Raw genomic sequence first — 16,182 nt, forward strand, 5'->3', positions numbered from 1 at the left:
ATAATAATAAATGTGTCACAGGCTTTGAAGTGGTTTTCACAGAAAGAAGAGGGCTCATTAAACGCAGCACCACAGTACAGGTCAGTATATTTGGAGCATAATTAAAGAGACGTGAAAATTGAAAATCAAACAGCACGTTTATCATCCTCAAACAATCATTGGAGGTCAAATAAAAGGTTTACTCTGCTTGTAAAGAATATTTTCACAAAGTGCAATACAACATAAATCCATGCTGTTTGACTCAGTAAACAGTATTTATAAGGAATGCTTTATGCAACTGGATGATATAAGTGACTTGTAGCATTGCTCTGATGATTATCTGGCACAGTAGTCACAAACTGCTCTGTGAGCCACATTACTACAACTAAGAATTTTAAATTCATTTTTAAATGATAGTTTCTCTTTCCCTGATCTGTTCAGGGGGACTAAGGTTCATTACCACTCTGCTTCCCCAACTGCTTTCGAAAACACGTAGTCCCTGCCGCCGTAGCACATCACTCCGTCCTTCAGGTGAAACTTCCAACGGTTCTTACTGCGGTGAATCTGCAAATGCAAAAGCAGTGAGTACAATATTCAGTTAAAATTCAGCAGTGGGCTTTGATGAGGTGAAAATAATGGCTAATAAAAAGACAGCAGTTCTTACTTTGTCATACTGGCAAACAATGACATTGTCAGTGTCAAAAAGGTCAGGGATGTCTTGCTCAATCACATCGTCACCTGAATTCAGAGGGTCCTAATCAACAGAGTGCGGAATGGAGGAAACAAATAGTCAAGTTATGCAATCAAGATATGCTCTTCGGAAAACCACCTGCAAAAATATAACTGAAAAATGTAATTTTAGGGAGAAATGCACGAATCTACTGGAGCTCTCCAAAGAAAGTTTTCTTTTAATGGAAAGAAATAAGCCATGACTCATGAAAATGCATTTCAAACTCACTCTCTCACCTCCTCCTCTATGTTAGCGAGTTCATCTGCACCTTCACCGTCGCTGCTGGAGGAGATGCTGTTGCCATCACTGCTTTCATTTCCTTCCTGCAGGGCCTTCATGGCCTCTGCATTGATTATACCCAGAAAGTCATTCTCTTCCAGGGGAACCTCCTCTTCCTCCTCGAGGTCAGAGTTGCCTGCTGGCCCATCGAGCTGAACGATGTCTGAGAACTGGCTGTAGCCCAGATCCAACTGAGAATGAATTGCAAGAAGAAACATCACAGTTGTGAATTCGGAGAAATCAAGCTTATAAAAGGGAGCAACTGTCCTAATAAAATGACTATTGCTTCAGTAATTTAATATCAGAAACATAAAATGTCTCAAATTGACAGCACAGCAATCTGTGTTGTACCGCTAATGAATTTAAGATACGAATGCAGACTACGTTGATGATTTAGAAGCTTTGGGGAGAGGCTGATAAACTTGATGCTACCTGAATCCAGATGTTAAAATACAAGGTAAACCATTATTTCAAATTAAGGAAAATGGCACTCCAAAATCTGTCTTTTAAAAGTTCAAAATATTGATCTACCAGAAAAACATTTTTTGAGTCTCTCTTGTGGGTCAAGCATCCTAAATACTACAACTGTTACAGCCCTCTCCAGCTTACAAATAGCTATATCTTAAACTTTTCACCACTTTATTAAATCACTTAAAGTGCTCCTAAGAGTCTGATATTTTGTACACATTCCCCCCTTTTTGATTTCATGTGGCAGTACTTTGTGCCAGCCCATTAAATGTTACATAAAAACAGCATAAAGCTGCAGCTGTAGTCAAGCCTATATGCCTTATCCAGCATACAGAGTGATGAGTGCATTTCCCAAAATGTAGAACTACTCTTTAGACAATACACATCCACACTTCAATGACCTGATCTTTTCTATGCCTTAAAGTGATATTTGCTATATTAGACTGAGAATTCTTTCCAAATTACCCCAAGAGTCGCTTCAGACTGGCTGTCAGACTCCACAGGAGCTAGCTTCCTTGCCCATTCTGCTTTTTCTCTCTCCTCCTCAATAACTTCTTTCAGGATGTCATCAATGTCTCTGCTCTGAGCCATCTGTGCCAGAGCCTCCTCTCTTCTGATCTGGTAGTCTAATAACTGAGTGCAAGGTGAGGCGGTCGTGCTGAGGTTGGGTTGTGGATTTGGCTCATTTTCTTCCTGTGGGAAATCTGGCTCTGTAGACTGCAGGGGAAGGCTGCCCTCCTTACTGGAGGGTAAAATGGTCTTTGGCTGTGTGACAGACTGAGCTGGAACAGAGGATGTTTCTACCTCGTGGGGAGCAATAGGATTTGGTGGGACTGCAGTGGGCTGGGGGGCAGAAGCCTCCCTCCATTCAGTGACTTTCTGCATGGCTTGGGTTGCAGGCTGCTGACCCACTGGGGCCTGCGTAACCACAACAGGAACATTGACCTTGTAAAGTTGACCTTAGTGAGGTGATACAAAAGAGTGAAATGTTATTTTGAGAAGCCTGGCCAGGCTGGAAATAAAAACTGATTTAAGCTGTAAAGTCATTCCATACCAGAGGCTGTTTGTAGAGTGACTCCTGCTGGTATCTGCACGGGGTAAGCCAATCCAGCAGGGAGGGAAAAGGTAGCAAGTGTCTCTGAATTGTTCTGAAATAAAACATTATGTTGTGAGGAAAATACAAGACTAAGTATATTAAATAGCAGCTTTTGTACAATCACCTCCAAAATATAGACTTAATAATTATACACTGCGAGTCTTATCTCTTGAAGTAACTAACGAATACTGAGGTTTGCCTCATTATAAAACCACCTGCAGTTGTGGTCAAAAGTTTACCAACACTCATCATGGGCATAAATATAGTAATTCAGGGCTTTCAGTGATTTCTATGAACTGTTTTTTTTCCAGGTTAGATGATTGAACAGCAGGGTCACACACACAGGGTCCAGCAAAACAGTCCCAGAGCATGATACCACCACCACGCTTGACAGCTCACATGGAGTTCTTCCTATCTGACTGTGACAGTTTGGGTCTTCTTTCAGGCCTTGGAAAAGTAGTGATGCATCCAGGTAACTTGTATTTGCGTACAGTTGTTTGAACTGATGATCTTGGAATCTGAGGTTGTTGAGAAACAGCTCCAGGAGACCTTCAGACTTTCCCCATCTTGTGTAAATCTACAGTTCTCTTTTTTAGATCTTTACCGAGTTCCTTGGACTTTTCTGAGAATTTGTCAGTGAAGTGGAAATCATTTCAATACTCGAAAAGAGGAACTGTGATAACTAATGAGAAGGGTTTTTTTTGGTTTTCAAATTTAGACATAAAAATCAAAGAATTCAGCTTAAGAAAAATAACAATTCAATCATTACAATTTAGATACATTACATTAATAGAACTTTACTATGAAACACCAAACATGTCATCCAAATGAGAAAACTATATTCAGAGGCTGTCAAACTAAAAAATTTTTAGGGTGTGTCTGCAGAATCATGTTATAAAAGGTGGAGATAGGCAGCAGAAGAACAAACTAAATATTGGTGCCAGTATGATTGCCTTCTTTCATGGTGCAAGATAAGACCTTGGAGGACTGCCTTTCTGAGTGCCTTTCAAGTCATGTGCATCCCTCATGCAAGTAATTATTACACGTTATGGAGGTGATGTAAATCTCAATCACACTTGCCTTGACCGGGAAGCTGCGGATATTTTGATTTCCAGGGATGACAACTGAGGCTGAAAGAAATATTACCAAAAAAGTGAGTAATTTTGGCTATTGTGTACATATTAGTACAAAAAGCCATTCAAATTAAATTTATTGACCTTTGTCTTCATTTAAGATCCCCCCGTAATATTCAAGGCACAAAGCTTGCAGCTGTATTAATTACAAGAAGAGTTAAGGTGCTTCTTTTGTTGGTGAGCAATTTAAGCTTACCCGTGAGCTCTTGATCACTCTGAGTGTAGCTGGCAGGAAGCTGGAGCACAAAGTTGGATGGGTTGGCGTTTTTCCTTAAGCCTTCCATTGCTTTTGACTGCATCACTTTTGACTCCCAGAGCTGAACAGCAGAAGACACAGCAGTATGTCTTCCAGGTATGGTGCACACTCCCTCACTAGATGGATTAACTTTGCTGTCACTGACAACTTGAGTCAAGAGTGCATTATATTTATGCTTTTAGGAAAAATAGCAGTAGTAGTGTAGGGTTATTTAAACTCACATGTCTTAAATCATCCAGGACGCGGTCTTCAACTCCTTCATCCAAGAAGAGCTCTCTCACGCTGTCAATCACGTCATCGATTATGGACAAGTAGAGCTTGGCCTGAAGTTGTTTACGAAAGAGCAAGTCAGAAGGTGTCGGTGGCTAAAAATCCTTCACAGAAACTAGTTGTTATGAAAACATCCATAACAAGTCAAAAACGATTGTTTTCTGTGCCTCAATGCTGGAAAATATAGACCCGAGGTGGTTTTCTAAGGATATCAACGCCACTCTTCAATCCGGGTGACATAAACAGGCGAGATAAATCTGCCATTTGCCATAACAAACGCACTATTGCACATCTTACTGAGCATCCCTGCAGATATAGTCAAGTAAAAATAAAATAAAATAGTAAAACAATATTATGAGCAGGCTTCTTATTGGACAAAAACCTAGCTGATCTTAACTGCCTTTTGTTTGTTGAGCGCATTAATCTAACTCACAGTTCGCGATCAGTTCGACCCGATTAACTAAAACGTTTCCGTTTCTTACCACTGGGCCTGTGTCGGTCAGCATCCTTGGAGAATGACTGGGGAACTTTCACACTAGACTTCTACCCATTTGGAAACATAATAGACAATTAACTGTGATTAAGTCGCATTGTTTTACACGAGGCATACACGCGCAGGTGACCGCAATCAGCATCAGGCGCGCAGACAGGTGCGTTAGCACGTGAGGTTTCTTTTTTGTTTTTCCCAGGAGGGGAAAGTGATTGATTTAAAATGTGATTTCAGGTTCTTGCTTCAAACAAGATGAAGGTTCAGGGCTTCCTAAGTGCACTTGTCATATTAGAGGTTTATTTCAGTGGAGGTTTGGGTTGAGGGGCTGGTGGCTGCTGGACCTCAAATAGCATGTTTTATGGCAACAACTCTAAAATCTGAGCACACAAGTCCTGTGATCTAAGATTAAATGGGAGAGGTGACTTAACTTGTCAGCAGTCCCTTAAATATCCCTGTCCAGCACTAATAACCTCTTCTTTCTCTAGTTTCCTGGTTACTTTCAGTAGAAAAGTTACACAGCTGGCACAGTGCTGGGAAATCAGTGCACTTTTCCTGATCCCAGGAGTGCACAATGCCGGTAGTTAAAAATATTCCACCCATTACAAAACACTGTTTGAACTTGGTGTTCAATAGATTCAGAGCAGCAGCGGGAGCCGTGACCCCTGCTTCTTGCAAGTTGTCTGTTTTGGCGATGCTGGGACTCTTTCAACACTGTTGGTTGACAGCTCTGATGAGGATGAGAGCGATGCAGCTGAAAAGCAGCAACACGAGACACCCTTGTGGATACTGCAGTTGCTGGAAGTAAACAGGCGGTTTAGCTGTCACTTCACTACAAAGCTACTGTGGACTCGCATAGAGCCCTCACCTGAACTGGAAGAAAATAAAGGCCCTGTTTCCACATTGATATGAGGCAGTGCTGCATTAGCTCTCCGATGAGCTTTTTTTTTTTTTTTTTTTTTAACCTTAGACAAAGAAAGTATGGGGTAATTTAAACTTGAGACTGGATTTATTCAGTGGAAAACCTTTATTCAGGCAGGCCGTGTTGTGACGGTTAAACAATGCTCAGTTGGTACTAAGGGATCCAAAGTGTGCCAATGAAATAAAAACATACCATGACACCACAAACACCTCCTCTGCACCCATGCAGACTCCTCAGACCATGCAAAGTTTTTCCAATCTTCTGTTGAACCTGTGAAAATTGCACTCTCAACTTCCTGTCCTTAGCTGACAGGAGTAGTACCTGGAATGGTCTTCTGCGGTCATCCACTAATTGCAAGGAGCTTGGTAGTTTGATCTGTGGCTGATCCAGTGTGAGATACTTAAGCCCAAGTTGTTCTCCACATGTTCATCAGCATGTGAATGAGCTTAATAATATAAAGTGCTTTGAAGCACAGGCAAAGTAGAAAAGCACAGTTTAAGATCCAGTCCATTCACCATTCTTCTGCACATCTTGGTTGTAAATAGTCGTTAATTTAGATGCTGTTGCCTTCTTATCAAAGAATGGGGCAATTCTTCCTTGACCTGTGGTATCAACAAACCATATTGACCCAGGGAACTGCCACTCACTTTTTTAGACCATTTTCTATGAACTCCAGAGATGGTTTTATAGAAAAATCTCACTAGATCAGCGGTTTGTGAACTATTCAGAGCAGCTCGTCTGGCACCAACAACCGTACCACATTCAAAGTCACATAAATCACCTTGCTTAGTGTGAACATGCCTCAGCACACGGAGTTGCTGTCATGCGATTGGCTTAGACATTTGGATTAAGGAGTTGAACAATTGTACCTAACAAAGAGAGTGTATATTTTAAGACTATACTTAAGAGTTATGATGTGTTGCTGAAGGGCAGTAAAACTCATTTTACAGATTTAAGAAGAACACGTTTTCTTTTAAAGAGGGAGAGACTTAATAGATTGCATGTTGAGGCATTGGTTGAGAATGACTCATAAACACAGATGCCCTTATAAAACATACTGCATAATAAAACACCAGCAGTGTAGTGAAACAATACTGAAACTTACTGACTTCTCTGTCTGTACCGGCGTTCTGAGCAACTTCATGCAGCTGCCTGCAGCAGTTTATCATGGCCTACAAATCATACGTCTCAGCAAAAGCCTGCAGTGATGGGAAGCATTTAATTTTCACACTGTTTTGAATCTTAGTGAGGTGCAGGTTTATAACTGCTCTGCCCCCGTGTTGAGTAAATTACCAAGTGTGGAGAAAAAAAACGAGTGCGAGATAACAGCTGTGAAAGAAGTACTACCATGACTCATTCTGGTTTAATTGCTTTTTCTTTTTTACTTTTGATGTATATAATATCCAGCTTAAGCCAGGTACTTCATACATAAAAGTTATCAATAAACACCTTTTTGTTCAGTATGGCCCTTCACCCCTTTTTTTATTATCATATATAAACCCGATTCACAACCCAGAGAGCAGAAAGATACAGAATTGATTTGTTTAAATAAAATTACAGTCCTCCAACACAACACAACCTCAGTATAAAGTCAAAGGGTCCGCTCAAGATAAACAATACTTTTGTTGCTTGAGACAAAAAGAAATCTCACTTTATATATTATCAGTACCCAATATATGTTGTGACGTTACCTAAACATCACCATTCTTTAAACACAACGATCCAACATTTTCGTGCCATTTCCACAAAGATTTTGTACAAATAAAAAAAAATTCAAAGTGTGCCAACTTTAAATATAGATGGACAACACAGTAGCACCACCCGTAGCATCGGTTGATATTTAACCTCTCTCTAAAGTAATGATCTCAAAAGGCCATTACTTAAGTTGCTTATATTAGACAATGTGTTTGGCGTGCATTTATTAATTGATGTTGATAATTCTGGAGGACAGTGCAGATATTGCAGATGCAAGCATAATCGTATAAGCTGTAAATCTCATACAATTTATAAATCTATTAAATGTAAAGTGCTAGGTATAAGGACTGTGTTAAATTGTTTATTAGGGCTAAACAAGTTCAGTCTCAGTTAAAGGATATAAAAATCATAGAACCTCCATCAGAAATGCTACCAAACTGCATGATTTTATGAATTCTAAAACCAGATATAAGCAGAAAGTCTCGCTTCACCCTGTTATTTTTAATATCCCTTCACCTTTAAGATTTTGAAAAACATTTTATAGGAATAACTTCCTCTACTAAGTGTCTTTAATCATCATTGCGTCATACAGCCAGACTGCCTCTGTGACTCTGTTTCAATCCATTTCTTTTCCACTTCCACCTAAGAAAAGAAAGAAAGAAAAAAGTTAGTTCCAATAAATTTAAAAAAAAAAAAAATCGATCCACAATTAAGCACAGATGAAGATATTTTTATTTTTCCGTTGAAGCATCTCACCTGACAGTGATAGCGCGTCCAACTGGTCACATGTTTCTGCGGCTGGATGTCATTCACAGTGCCCAAGGATTTAACCCTGGTCTGTGACACAACCGCGCCCACAATTTCACATTCCATCGTGACAAAAGGGTACCAGTCATTTGGGATCTCCTGATCAGATCCCAGCTCCAGTTTGCAGGAAAATGAGTGGGGATGATCCAAGGCTGCAAAGCAGGAAAGAAAGGTCACTTGCAGCTGTCGTCGTACATCACAGCACGACAAACATACTGTGCATAGGCAGAAGGAGGCAAGAGTAAAAAGCAGTATGAGAAAAGGATGTGTAAGGCTAAATGTTAAGGGGGACCTATCATGCTCCTCATTATTTCTGTCACTTATGTACTGTTACAGTAGTCTCAGATTAAACATGGCTACACTTTCAAATAATGAGGTCAATGTATGTGTAAAGCTTCAGACTGCACCAAATACTCTTTTTAACTGGTGTCCTGTCTCTTGTCTCACAGAGCCCTGGCTGTGGACATTAAAGTTAAAGCTGCTGTTCAAACCTTCTGTTTACAAGGAGCAGCCAATCATAAGAAAGCTAGCTAAAAAGGGTCGGAAACAGCATGTTTCAGACTTTGCACCAATGAAGCATGTAATCACAGAAAACTATCCAAATTGACAGAGCTTAAAACTATATACAGCTGGAAAAGTATAACAGGTTCCTTTTTGACCTGTCATAAGCGTTACCCATATTCTTTGCAGGCAGTCTGTCGATCTTCCACACGATCGCCGAATATACATTCTCGTACTTGACGGTGCCAATCGACACTTGCATGACAGGCTGTGAATCTGCAGCGGTGACTGAGCCCAAGCAGGCATTTCTGTTCATGCGGGCCTTTAAAGACCTCTGTCGCAGTAAGGCCACCGTCTGTGTCACTTTGACCCAGTCGCCTGGCACCGGAACGCGGATCACAACATTCTCACACAGCGGGTAGTGAGTGTCAGACTCCCTCATGCAAGAAAGGAACGTGGTTGACATGTTGAGAAAGGCCTGGAGCTCCACGTAGGCACCTTGAACCGTTACCGTAGCTTTGATTGAGAAGGGAATTTCAGTGCAACCTAGGACCCTTGTTTTGTAGCGCATCAGCTCCACTCTGCATGCATCAGGAGGCAAAAACTTGATCAGTCGCGACCTCTGAAACTCCATCTCATTCACGCATTTGTGGAAATGGTAGCCTGCAATCTCCATCCAGAGTTCACTGCCCTCCTCTGAGCCATAGCTGGAGTCAAAGTGCAGCAACCCGAGGTCATTAAGGGCAAGAAAACAGTCTCCTAGTCCGTTCAGAAAAGCAAGACAGTGAATCTGGGTGAAGGCTGTTTGCTCCATTACGCCCCCACACTTATCTAGCTGTATCCAGATGTGATCGGTGATCTGCAGCGACAGCTCCTGTTCCTCGTAGTGCCGCCTCTGCTGGTGGGGGACACTCAGTTTGAAGATCTCCTCCTCCATGGAGACCACCAGGTCCTCGATCTCATCGTGCACTGTGGAGCCAAACTTGAGGAGCTGCTCTACCTCAGCTTCGTGACTAACCTCGAACTTTGGGTGAAAGCGCTTCTTTTCTGTGTAGGAGAAATGTTCCACCTTGACTGTGAGGACTTTGCGGGGCTCGCTGTAGCTTTCCAGTTTAAGATCCGAGAGCCTGCAGTGAGGGAGAAGCTGAAATTCTTTGAATGGCTTCTCAAGCCCTTTCTCATAGAACATCTGTAGCACACCTCCCGGCAACAAGCGGAGATAGATCGGTCCCCACTGACGCGAGGACATGCGGTTCTTTTTTTCAGGAATCCTGAGCATGATAGACCAACCGTCTCTCTTCTGACTACGAAACAAACCACGAGGTGCAAACTGAGATGTACCTTCACTTAACACCTCACTTTTGCAACTTAGCCGCCTCTGCCCTTCTTTGTCTGTCTCTGTCTGGCTGTCGGTTTTTGTATGTAGGCCTTCCAGTTTGTTGCAAACAACAGAGAAGGAAAGCTGGTCACGCTGAGGCTCACTGCCATCTTTGGTCCGTATAAAGAAACGTGGAAGGCTGTTGTCCGATTCAGAGTCTGAGGAGGAGCTACCCACATCCGTATTTAGTCTAGGTCCATCCCAGAACGGGTTAAAGTGTCCTGAATTACCCTTGAAAGAAGGGAAAGGGCTTGGCCCATCTGATGTTTGATTCAGGGCCTGTGGTGCAGGAGAGAAAACAGAGGTGGTAACTGGGCTGGAAAAACTCCTTGAGAAGTCCTTCTTGTCCCATGTTTTGGAGTAAAATGGTGACGCGCTGCTAGGAACCCCACCTTCAGGAGTGCTAAACGGTGTGCTACATGGTACACAGGAACTTCCGCTAAGACTTGAGTGACTTTGAGGCGATTCCAGGGAACTACTAAAGCTCCAGGAAGTATCTTTGATTGGAGGAAGCACTAATTTCAGGCCGTTGGGACGCGGCACTGATGCTTTGATAAGTCCTGGGGACTGCAGAGGCTTCTGAGGTGACGATAGCGGTGTGCTGTCATCTTCAAACGTGACCCAGTTTGAGTGATTTGTGGAGCACATGGCCAAAGAGGTCTGCAGACCGGTTCAAAACGACAGCTCCTCCTTTGTTGGATTAACTGTCCCCGAATTCAAAAGTCTTCTTCTCTGTTAGAAGAAAAAGAAAGAAGAATGAGACACTATTGACCCAAGTTCAAATGTAAAACTAATTTAGATCAAATCTCTAAAGTCAGCTCCCATCTCAAAGCACGAACAACTGAAACCTTTGCTATCGGTACAAGAGAGAGCCCTCGAGGACATAAATAAAACATGTCTTTAAAGTACTCCATTAAAGCTTAATCAACACCTGACCCGGAACAAGTTCATTTCTTTTTTCTCTATTACAATTACCTAAGGTTCGCTGACGTGACAGCTGAATAAGCATTCTGCAGCCCAGTGTTGGCGAAGAGGGAGTCGAGTTTCTCACACCACAGATTAATTTTTTTTATAGACATTTATTAACTGGAAACTCTCAGAAGTAATTCCATCATAGAACATGAAAACTCATTCCCGGAGTTTTATCTTTTAGCTATAAAGATGAGGGTTAAAGGAATGGTGACAGGAGACTGCAGGGAATTCTTCCACTGACAGATTCGTCTTTACACCGGTAATTGTAACAGGGATTTCATGCATGTTTATGCAACTTTAATAAACTCACTCACTCTCACACATAGACCACCTCCTTCATTTAGATCAGTTGTGCAAGCAATACAAGAAATGATACAGTCTTTATTCTTCTAACAATATCCCAATACAAAGTGTGAGCCTGAGAAATGGGTGAAGAAATCTGTTCTTCTTAGTCAAAATAGCAAGACTTTGGAAAGCTGTCGATGCAAACCAAACACTGCATCGCAGTTTCTCAAAGGATTTTTAGAATCTCTCTCTCTGTAGCTCAGAATTTTTTTAAATGCATAGAGGATAAAGCAAAAGACTTCAGAGATGTGGCAGTTCAAAGCTGCTGCAATGTAAAAAGGTGTATTTTAGACCTGCTGTGCTGTCTAAATATTTCAAAGCCAGCGTGCTCCAAATTGCGTGGGAGAAAAGTTAGCCATGGCAGAAAAAGTCCAGCCTCGTTAAAAAACCATGAGGTCAGATGAGAGAAGCAGGTACACTGGGGCTCATCTAGTTCCACACGAGGCTTCAAAAAGGGACAAAGTGTGCATGGCATCTTTATGGTGGATGGTATTTTAATATATGAATGAGATATTGAAAAAGTATGGCGATATTGCTAAACAGGAATGACGTTCAGGCTAATCTGCCAGTGGTTAGAGAGTAAACATGTTGTAATCTTTATGCGATCTCGCAGTTAATTTTCCAGCTACTCAATCACAATCTGCCTTTTGATGCGCTGGCAGTTCAGCTCTCAGTAATATCCGGCTCAGTGAAGCCCCCTTACAAAATACAGACGCTTCATCTTCCCATAAAAAAAGGGGGACAGAAAGCCTCAATTACAGGCTCCCTCTGCGCTCCAAGACGCAGCCATGACTTGCATGGAGGAGACATGGAGTGGAAAGTTCCTCTTGCTACAAATAAACATGGAAGTGTGTGTGTGAGTAAGGGAGGGTGTTCTGATTCAGAAGAGTGGACTGACAACTCCTCAGTCAAACAGTGAAGAACATCTTTCTAATGAGAGGATGTTTGCGAGGTTTTACGCAGACGTTTCCACGAGCTCATCCGTCTCTCCAACTTATAGAATCCATCTGCTTCGATTCACAGAGGAGGAGGAAATCTCCACAGGGGGTTACTGACAGTCTTTCAAACTCATTTCCAAGCCAGCCATCTCTTCCTGGGCTCTCCAGCAGGCAATGCAGAAATGAGACTCTGCTAAATCAACAGAGGACAAAAGAATACATTCCACACATTCCTCTGGGACAAGCCGCTTTGCACACAGGAAATAGCAGGCTGCTGTATTCGTGTGAACTGACAATAAATATTATCTTAATGTCAGTTTATCACACTTCAAAAATCCACCAGTTCTACAGGTCATAAATTTGGATTGGTCTGATTATTTATTACTGCCAAAGCGCAGCGAAAAGAGACTGGGGATTAAGAGAGCCTTATGAAACTAATTATGTACTTTAAAAACAAAAACAAGTCGGAACTACCATGAGGATTTTTACACTGACTTATTATTGTTTCGAGACTTAAGATGACCTCGTCAGATTTCTACCAGCTAAAAACCAATGCAAAGTTAAGACCTGTAATTCTGCCGGGCAACGTCAGGCTCCCTGTACAGGTTGGTTTGCATTTAAATTACAGCCCTGCAGTTATGACAAACAGCCAACAAAGACCATCCGGCTTCTCAAGTTTATCATTACTGATCATTACTGTAGTTATTTAAATTGCTTGCTAAACCAAGGGTAGGCAGAAAAAAAAAAAAAAATTGCACACCTCATGGACATTAACAAGGTCTAATGCTGCTTAACCACAGCTATTTGGCCTCACTAGTTGCTGAAAATGTAAGCTTTAAAAGGCGCCAGTCGTGCAGAGCATTTTGATATTGGTTTTTTCAAAACTGCATGGGAGGATGAATACACGCGCTAACAGATCAGCTGGCAGATAGTGGAAAAATTAAGCATGGAGCATGAGAACATGCAATCCACAAAGGGGAACAGCCATGAAACAACTGAAAATAGTATTGCTTATATGGTTAATTACTGATAAATGATGACTGAGTGGAAAGTCTTGTGGTTCAACAAAACTGCTGAATTTGAAAACACACACACACACACACACACACACACACACACACACACACACACACACACACACACACACACACACACACACACACACACACACACACACACACACACACACCAGGGCTTGAACTCAGCAGACAGATGCTTCCTGATTAAAGAAGACACTTTCCTGCTGGATTCTCTGGCCACTTCCTGTACATTCACACCACAGCCTGGAATATTTTTCCTTCGAAATAAAACTTGTATATATAAATAAACAAAATAAGACACTTTAAAATGAGAGGGCAGGTTGCTACCATTGTAACCACAATGAGAGCATGGACTAGTGCAGAGCTGAAAATGTGATGACCCATTTCCAGTGGCAGCAGTGGCATCGTGTGCAAAGTGAGCTCCCATTAACACAAAGCACAGGAGCGAGTGTGGGTGCCGCAGCTCTTTTTGTCTCCTCACACGTTGAATGAATCGGCGTTATGTTAGTTATACACTTTAATCCCGGGATTCCCTGCCGCATTTATTGTGGAAATTTGTTCCAGTTCAGACAAGCATGACTGGGAACAGAATGAGGAGGAATGAATGGGGGGATGTTTGTGGATGTAGTTTACTCATTTAATTATGCTTTCCTTTCATCTGGAATGAAGGGATAAACTATTATAAACTTGTGCTTAAAGTATGAAAACAAATAATAGAATAAATTAAAATGTATAGATATTAGTTCTAGTACACAGGGGGTTTAAGCTGCAGTCTCTAGTACAGGGTTGACAAACATAAGCCCCACAGGCCAGAGTTGACCTGGAAAATACTCAAATCTATCCCACTGAACTGCTTTGGAAAATGTAAAAGACAGCATACATTTTGAACTTTTTTTTAAACTGCATTTTCATTGGTTTTACAGCTTTTCCTACTGATAATGACCCCCTCCATTACTCCTGAGTAATGAATAAACCACTCAATAAAGGAAAAAACCCATTCCTCCCCCCCCCCACAATCTACTATAGAAATTTCACAGTGAGTCCACAAGGAAACAAATACTGTGAATTAACAAAAACTTTCTGAGCAAAAGCAACCAAAACCTTTTATTTAATTTTACACCTTCATTTCTTACACGTAAGCCCAAAAAGACATGCTAACAGATGCCTTTCATTACCTAGAGCAGCATTTTTTTTCCTCAATCTGGCATGTCCTGTTTAAACTGCTCTTCTTATTCTTACATTAAAATATCTCAGAGATTAAATGTATAGTTAAACAGTTTCTTTCCCCTTCAAATCAAAGTGGGCTGTATGTGGCTTACATTGTAAAATGAGTTGGAAATCCCTCTACCAAGTACATTTCACTTGTCCAAATGCATTTATTTTTATAAATTGTACTTATGTAACAAAATTAAACGGGAAGATTTACATGTAATCAAAATACTTGTAAAATGAGTTTAACATTCCTGCTGTAGCAGCTTTGATTGCTACTAGAGGATGTTATCTAATGTTAGTAGACTATGATTGGGCTACTTTACTGTCTTTATGACTCTCGCACTGGTCTCTTCACTGCTAAAGTGGCTACAGTCCAGCAAAAGTTACAAAATCTCACATTTAGCCATACTTATTAAAAGTTTACTGTATTAAAAAAAGGCTACACATTTCCTATTAATATCATCTACATGCGCAGATAAACTGTATGCCTCCTGTTAAATCACACTTATTTGATACACTGTTTCATTGTCACACCCAGCGCGCGGTCAGTTGGCTGCCAGACACAAACACTAGTTGCTGGAAAACAACATTTCTTTTCGTCCCATGGCAACTCAAGACTGGACACACAAAACAGTACCAAGCATGCTGTCATCCACAACAGAGGCAGCCCCGCGTCCCGGACAGAGAGGCCCAATCCTGGGATAAAGCTCCGCGCCTTTTGTTTTGACGCACGAGCTCGAAGGAGTAAAGTTGTCACCCTGAGTTTACTTTTATCGTGCTCTGGCTTTGCGCACTTTTAGGTGAGCACCACACGCGCCAGTCACTCTCGACCGAGCGACGACACGACAGCACACCTGGTCGACACTTACAAAAAAAAAAAAAAAAAAAGAGTACACTAAAACAGTTTATTTGGTTTTTACAACGTGACCTGAACTAAACACAGCTCCCTGAGTACAAGCGAAAAGGAAAACATACTCACAAACTTAGCAGCAGCAGTGACTAATTCAGGCCATGACTTTTTGTTGCTTTGTTTGTTTGTTTTTTGTTTTTTGATGGACACGTCTGAACTCCGACGTCGGCCCGGTCCTGATCAAAATGGCAGAGTGTAAATCCTGGGAGTTTGCACAGCCTAGCGCTTCCCCCTCCCGAGTTCAGACTGATGGTTGTCCTCCGACGGGACACTGTGGGACTGAACACAGCAGTGCTGCGTTCACTGCGGTGGGACACATCAGAATATTGACTATTTCTGGACATACGTTAACTTACTAAGTTCATATTTCGACAAATTAATGTTAATATGCTCACTCAGTAACTATCAGAGTTCAGATACGGTTGACAATGTTTCAAAGCTAACCATAAACATAGCACCCAACTGCCACATTTATATAAAGTGTGTCATTACAACCTTTGGCCTTGTGATAGTTATTCAGTTTAGCAAAAGATTAAAAAAATAATTTTAAAAAAGAAAAGACAAGTTGATCATTATTTCATCACACACAAAAAGAGAATCTCGTCTGCCCTTTCACCGCTGTTTACAAAACAAAAGCACGTAAAAACTTAAGTTGTATAAAACACACAACTTCAAGCAGGGTGTTTAAATCGCCTAACTTTACAGTAATATAAATGCCTTTGGTATTATGTATAGTAATTCTGCAGCCTATACAAACTTCTTAT

The 16,182-nt window shown here is 41.3% G+C and overlaps 2 protein-coding genes across 2 annotated transcripts; both read right to left on the reverse strand.

Annotated features, from left to right (window-relative positions):
- Positions 1-106: 106 nt before the first annotated feature.
- On the reverse strand, positions 107-4,717 carry gtf2a1l (general transcription factor IIA, 1-like). The gene is made up of 9 exons (XM_085428712.1): positions 4,694-4,717; positions 4,163-4,264; positions 3,882-4,002; positions 3,633-3,682; positions 2,511-2,604; positions 1,922-2,415; positions 946-1,179; positions 644-733; positions 107-543 (listed from the first exon to the last, which is right to left on the reverse strand). Exons 1-9 carry the CDS (start codon positions 4,715-4,717, stop codon positions 436-438), a joined length of 1,317 nt encoding a protein of 438 aa, XP_085284838.1. The 3' UTR covers positions 107-435.
- A 2,112-nt stretch (positions 4,718-6,829) lies between these two features.
- Positions 6,830-15,676, reverse strand: ston1 (stonin 1). Its single transcript, XM_085428425.1, has 4 exons — positions 15,488-15,676; positions 8,798-10,733; positions 8,072-8,274; positions 6,830-7,957 (listed from the first exon to the last, which is right to left on the reverse strand). The coding sequence occupies exons 2-4, from the start codon at positions 10,647-10,649 to the stop codon at positions 7,892-7,894; spliced, it is 2,121 nt and encodes a 706-aa protein (XP_085284551.1). The 5' UTR covers positions 10,650-10,733; positions 15,488-15,676; the 3' UTR covers positions 6,830-7,891.
- Between the last annotated feature and the right edge of the window lie 506 nt (positions 15,677-16,182).

Source organism: Rhamphochromis longiceps, linkage group LG13, assembly GCF_057381845.1.
Source record: "Rhamphochromis longiceps isolate RC_006_pf linkage group LG13, R_longiceps_female_GT1.1, whole genome shotgun sequence".
Classification (NCBI taxonomy): Eukaryota; Metazoa; Chordata; class Actinopteri; order Cichliformes; family Cichlidae; genus Rhamphochromis; species Rhamphochromis longiceps.